The sequence below is a fragment of the Plasmodium falciparum genome (genome assembly GCF_000002765.6).
Source record: "Plasmodium falciparum 3D7 genome assembly, chromosome: 14".
Classification (NCBI taxonomy): Eukaryota; Apicomplexa; class Aconoidasida; order Haemosporida; family Plasmodiidae; genus Plasmodium; species Plasmodium falciparum.
In genome coordinates this window covers 1,192,501-1,200,000 of record NC_037283.1, presented here as the reverse complement: position 1 = coordinate 1,200,000, position 7,500 = coordinate 1,192,501, and the positions used below count along the sequence as shown (strand labels likewise).

General features: G+C 26.2%; 1 protein-coding gene across 1 annotated transcript in view; it reads left to right on the top strand.

Moving 5' to 3' along the window:
• Positions 1-81: 81 nt before the first annotated feature.
• Positions 82-7,500, top strand: part of PF3D7_1430300 (acid phosphatase, putative) — a gene marked incomplete at both ends in the record, with an annotated part of 7,974 nt that continues 555 nt past the window's right edge. The window contains one exon of the mRNA XM_001348420.1: positions 82-7,500. This exon is cut by the window's right edge and continues 555 nt beyond it. Coding sequence (XP_001348456.1) covers positions 82-7,500 — 7,419 coding nt within the window.

Sequence of the window (7,500 nt, the reverse complement as noted above, 5' to 3'; positions counted from 1 at the left end):
TTTTTTTGGGGAGTTCCCTCCCCCCACACTCATATATATCTACATATATATATTTTATATTTTATATTTTTGAAAGAAAATATGGATGAAGGGAAGAAAAAAAGCAAAAGTAGAAAACATATAACTTCTTTAGATGAAGAGAAATTATTTGATAACATTTCAAAAGATGATTGTGGTATAATAAAAAAGTTTACATTAGGAGTATGTGCTATGGAAAGCAAAGTTGAGAGTGCTCCAATGGAATGTATCTTAAAGCGTTTAGCAAAGAGTGGTGATTTCCATATAATAAAATTTAAAGAGGATATGATATTAAATCATGATATAGATTGTTGGCCTATTGTAGATTGTTTGATAGCTTTTTATTCTACTGGTTTTCCTTTAAAGAAGGCTATTGAATATGTAAAGAAATACAAGCCTATAACATTAAATAATTTAGAAAAGCAGATGATATTACGATCAAGATTACAAATATATGAGGAATTAAAAAAATGGAGAGTACCTCATGCTAATTACGTTGTTGTAGATCATGATACAGTAAAAAGAGGAGAACATATATTTGAAGAGTATTATGATTATATAGTGTATGATAATATAAGATTAAATAAACCATTTATTGAAAAACCAATAAATGCTGATAATCATAACAATTGGATATATTATCCAAAGAATACAGGAGGTGGTTGTAAAAAATTATTTCGTAAAATTAAGGATAGGAGTAGTGAATATTGTCCAGAAATACATAAAGTTCGAACTAATGGTACATATATATATGAAGAATTTTTATCTACCTTTGGTACAGATATTAAAGTATATACTGTAGGTCAAATGTTTGCACATGCAGAAGCAAGAAAATCTCCAGCTTTAGATGGAAAAGTATGTAGAACATCTGATGGAAAAGAAGTTAGATATGCTGTTATTTTATCAGAAGCTGAAAAAATTATAGCATATAGAATAGTTGAAGCTTTTCAACAAACCGTTTGTGGTTTTGATATCTTAAGAACTACTATGGGTCCATTTGTTTGTGATGTCAATGGATGGTCCTTTGTCAAAGGTAATATAAAATATTATAATGATTGTGCTCATATATTAAGAGCAATGTTTCTAGCCAAATTAGAAGAAAAATATAATATTATTCCAAGAGATTTAGCTGATAATTGGTATAATATCGAAAATGAAGAAGAAGTATTAAGAAAAACATTTAGACAACCAGATGATTTACACTGTTCACATCATGAAGAATTATGTTCTGTAATTATTGTTATGAGACATGGAGATAGAAAACCAAAACAAAAAATGAAATTTTTTACAACCAAACCATTAATTCTTGATTATTTTAATTCAGAAGAAAATCTATATAATGTTATATCAAATAGATATGCTCATGATGATACCATTAAAATAAATAATAATGAATTACATACAACTAATTATAATACACAAGATGTTCTAAAATATAATGCTAAACTTGATCATGCCACTAATCAATATCAAGGTACACATAAAAATCATTCTAATAGTAAGACATTTAATTATAATTGTGAAAACAATTGTTCAAGTAAATGTAACGGTCATATAAATGATACACAAAAGGATATAAAAATACCATGTGCTCATCATGAATCCCTTTGTAATAATTCAACTAACACAAATAAGGAAAATATAAATGAAAATAATAAATCATGTGAGAATAATAAATCATGTGAGAATAGCAAATCATGTGAGAATAATAAATCATGTGAGAATAGCAAATCATGTGAGAATAATAAATCATGTGAGAATAGCAAATCATGTGAAAACAATAACGATAATCAAAACAACTGTACATGTAATGATAAAAATAAACCCATTAAAGATCTTAATAATCAAGATAAAACAGATACCTTTCTCCTATCAGATAACAAAACGATGAATGAAAAAAATTCCTCAAATAATAAAAATATAAACCCAGATACATGCAACACATCTACACAAACAGATGAAGTCAAACAAGCCAATTTGTATAAATCTTATACCAAAAAAGAAATAAAGTTTAAATCACCAGAAGAGTTAGAGGACCTTTTCCTAAGAAATAATGTTATATTGAATGATATAGAAAAGGAATTTAAACTAATAAAAGAGCAACTTTATAATATCCAACAAAAATTGGAAAAGGATGATATTAATGAAAAGAATGGACAAAAATTAGATGCACCTAGTAAAAAGGAGGATTTGACTAGGTCCACCATGAAAGATAAAGATAATGAAAATGTGGATGATAAAAAGGAAATCCCCCATAGGAAGAAATTGGGCCATGATCATGATGAAAATAATAATAATACAAGCGGTATATGTAATGATACAAGCGGTACATGTAATAATACAAGCAGTACATGTAATAATAATAATACAAGCGGTATATGTAATGATAACACTTGTAATAATAATACTTGTAATAGTAGTTGTAGTAATATAAAATTAAATGTCCATTGTAAGAATAAACCTAGCGAAGAGGAAAGGTGCACCACATGTTCAGGAGAGGATGCACTTAATTTAATGACAAAAGAAGAATTAGAAATAAAAAGAGGAGAATACGAAGTGATGATTGAAAATCATAAAACATTACAAAAAATATTAGAAAGAGGTGATGGTTTTACAGGTATAAATAGAAAGATACAATTAAAGCCTGTAGATTTTATTATTGTAAACGATAAAGTTATAGTTACTAAAATACTTGTTGTTGCTAAATGGGGAGGTGAATTAACAAGAATGGGAAGAAGACAATCGGAAAATTTGGGTAAACGCTTTAGAGCTACTTTATATCCGGGTGATTCAGATGGTTTATTAAGGTTACATTCAACATTTAGACATGATTTTAAAATTTTTACTTCAGATGAAGGTAGATGTCAAATAACATCTGCTGCATTTACAAAAGGGTTTTTAGATTTAGATGGAGAATTAACACCGATTTTAGTAGCTATGGTTATAAGGAATTCTAAAGCACATAGTTTATTAGATGATAATAATCCATGTTTAGAAAGATCAGAATGTAAAGAATATATTGATGAGATATTAAATAAAAATAATGATATCGATGAAGATTTATTAAAAAAGTTAACACCTGGAAAAAATGCGAGAGGATTTAGAGAATCATTAAGAAAAATATCTAATTTTTATGAATTAATGGATAAGGTTAGAACAACAATATATGAATTTTTAAAAAGTTTAAATCAAGAAGTACAGAAATGGTTAAATTTATTTCCATATGATGAATATGCTTTATATGTTATTGACATATTACATGAGATACAAGTTAGATGGAAATCCTTAACAAAAATGTGGTATAAAAAAAATAAAAATAAATATGATACTTCAAAAATTCCAGATATTGTTGATAATGTACGCTTTGATTTAATACATCATCATTCATATCTAGGTAGTGGTTTAGATAAAGCTTTTGAAATATATAATCAAATTGAACCACTAGCCAATTTTATCTCACAAGCGGAATATGGTATTACACCTCAAGACAAAGTCAAAATTGGTGTGCACATTGTAGGAAAATTATTAAGAAAATTAATACATGATGTAACATATTATAGAGATGAAGAAGAAAGAAATAAAAAAAATAACAAAGGAAATAATGTTCTCAAAAATGCTCTACATATTTCATATATGAATCCATTTTATTTTAAAAAAACGGACGAATTACAAAAAAAGGATAAAGACCAACATCAAAGAGATACATCTAAAAATTTTAATATGTGTAAATATGATACCAAGCAAAATTTTCTGGACAATTTCCTATTCAAAAGGGATAGCAATGAAATCAATAAGAAACTTGAAACGAATAATAAAAGCAATATAATAAATGATAAAGCTGATATGTTATATAATGCAAATGATAAAAAGGAAAAAACAATAAATGACGTTGTGGAGGAAACGACTGTACAAAATATACATGATGAAAAAGGTGATAACATGTATAAATATGAGCACGGGAAAAATAAGGAGGATACAATCAAACCTGTAGATATAAATATAAATATAAATGGTGACAACAATATAAATGGTGACAACAATATAAATGGTGACAACAATATAAATGGTGAAAACAATATAAATGGTGAAAACAATATAAATGGTGAAAACAATATAAATGGTGAAAACAATATAAATGGTGAAAACAATATAAATGGTGAAAACAATATAAATGGTGAAAACAATATAAATGGTGACAACAATATAAATGGTGACAACAAAAAAAATGGTGACAATAATAATAATAATATGGAAGAGGGGGATGAGACAAAGGAATTGGTTATTGAAAAAGAAGAAAAAACCTTTAATAATGAAAAAAATAAACATTTAGATAAATCCTATTTAAGATGTGCTAGTATATGTTCAGAAAATTGTAAAAGAAATTTAATAACACAAAATGAATATCAAAGAAAAGACAAGTTAGAAAAATGTTCTTCGTTAACGGAAAAATATGTACCAGATATATCTACGAATATAATAAAGAATAGAAAAGAATGTATATGTAAAAATAATTTATATGATAATGAAAAAAAAAACAATTCATTATATAGATGTGATGATTTAATATGTAATATGAAATATTCAGAAACGATTAATGGAACCAATTCAGAACCTAGTAATTCTAAACGAGTGTTAAATAAGGCCTTGTGTATAGGAGGATACAGCAATAGTATTAATAACAATAATGTAAACGGTAATCATAAAAATATTAACGATGATAATAATATAAACGATAATAATATAAACGATAATAATATAAACGATAATAATATAAACGATAATAATATAAACGATAATAATAATAACAATAATAATAATAATAATAATAATAATTATTGTAACAATAATTATAATAACAATTCAACATCAACATTTTTAGATACCAATATAGGAGAAAGTTATAACGAACTAAAAAATTATAAAAGCACCGTTACCTATAATACTAATGTTAAAGATATATATACCCCCAAATTAATCAACAAAAAAGAAGCCTTAGTTATTAACTCCTCAGATTTATGGGCACACCAAAATAAATATAGAAAGGAAAATAATGAGAAACAAAAAATGAAAAAAATAAAAAATATGATAGATAATGATTTCAATGAAAAAAAAGAAGATTCTAATGATCGAGGTGTCTCATATAAGTATAGTGAAAATTTTTTAAAAAAAGAAAGTGGTTCCTATTTTATGAGAACGGTAGAAGATTCTGATAAAAGACATAAAACAAAAATTGATGAAGATCAAATGGATTCTACTTCTAATGTACATGAAAAAACAAAAGAATTAAAAAATAGCGGAAGTTTAGAAAATAAAGAAAATAAGGAAAATAAACAAAATAAACAAAATAAACAAAATAAAGAATATACACAATATACACAATATACACAAAATAAACAAAATAAAGAATATAATGATAAACATGGGGACAATTTAATAAATGATGTTAAAGGAGATCATATGAAAGGTACCAATGTGGATGAAGAAGATAAAGAAAAAACTAAAAATGGATGCAGTGAGTTAGATACAAATAATATAAAAGAAGATACAGATGTAAATATAAATGGAAAAGAAAATCCAAATGATGAAAATGTAAATGGTCAAGTCGATGTTGAAGCTGAGGCTGATGCCGAGGCTGACATTGATGTGGATGAAGATGAAGAAGAACATGAACATGATGACGATGAAGATATAATTCGATTAAAAGAAACAGATGCTAGAAGGTTAGGTATAAGGTCACCTTGGAGAATGGTAAGGTCACGATATTATGTAACATCAGCATCTCATATGATATCATTATTAAATATTTTAATACATGCTAAAAAAGCAGATAATACTATAAGTCAAAATATTATAGATAATGATTCATTTAAAAGTGTAAGTGATGTTACAGATTTGCATTACTTATCACATCTAGTTTTTAGAGTATGGGAAAGAAAACATCTCAAGAGAGATGATAGTAATAGATTCCGTATAGAAATATTATTTAGCTCAGGGGCAAAAGATGGATTTGGTCAAAATTATGAATTGTTAGAAAAGGATGCAAAGGCTCAACAACAAAAATATGAAAGGCATTTTAATAAATATTTTGATGATACCAAGAGGATTAATGCAGACAAGAGTTTAGGTGCAACAACAGGAGGGGTAAATGCTGCTGATACGCAAAATGGTACCACGAAAAGTACAGGTAATAATAGTGTGATAGATACGCAAAATGGTACCACGAAAAGTACAGGTAATAATAGTGTGATAGATACGCAAAATGGTACCACGAAAAGTACAGGTAATAATAGTGTGATAGATACGCAAAATGGTACCACGAAAAGTACAGGTAATAATAGTGTGATAGATACGCAAAATGGTACCACGAAACGTACAGGTAATAATAGTGTGATAGAAACAGGAAATGTGCAGGAGAATTACAAAAATATGAATAACCATTTAAATAATAATAATAATTTAGAAGAGGGTGATACTAATAGAAGTCATGTCCCAGCGGAGGAATACATAAATAGGACTACCACTAGAGAAAATGAAAATGTGAAGAACAAGAATAACTCTAATAATATGAAGGATATAAATAGGAATGGTACAAAAATTGGTGACACATGTGAAGAAAAATATGAGGTGGAAAATTTAGAAAATAAGGATAAGTCTATTATAAATGACAAGAATAATATAAATTGTGTAATTACTACAAATAATTGTTATAGCGATAGAGAGGAAAAAGGAAATTTTGTTTCAGCAGAAGGGGTATCTAATAATAGCATTATAAATAAGAAAGAAATTAGAATAGAACACGATAAGAATATAAGGAGTGGACATTTTTCTAATAGTGTTGATGAAATAATATTAAATAATAATAAAAAAAAGAATACTATGAATTTGAATATTTTAAATAAAGAAATAAAAAAGAGTAGTTTACATAGTATTTCTAATAGTTCTGTAAATCCTTTTGTTTTTGATTCTTTGAATGTTTTTAGAAGAGAGAATGAAGGGAAATCACCTCATATAATAAATTATAATAAAAGAGAAGCTTCCTATGGTTTTGGATGTTTGAATGAAAAAAAAATGGATTCTATTAATAATAATTTAAGTAGAGCAGGTAGTTATATGGTTAGATCAATAAGTTCAAATTTAAGAAAAAAAAGTAAACAAAAAGATATTTTAAAATTAGATTATGACAAAAAAGAAAAAGAAGATATAACAAAAGAAAATCTTTTAACATATGAAAATGAATATATTAATAATAGTTCGAATGAAATAAATAGTAAATCATATCGAAGTTATTCATGTATTAGCGACAGATCATATTATAGAAATAAAAAAGAATTCGAGATAGGAAATGAGGAACATAATAGGAAAAATAAGTTAAATGCTTTTAATCATATCATGGATAATGATAAATTAAAGAATCAGTTCATAAGAAAGCATACATTAGAAATTAATCATATCGATAATAATGATAATAATAATGAGAATAAT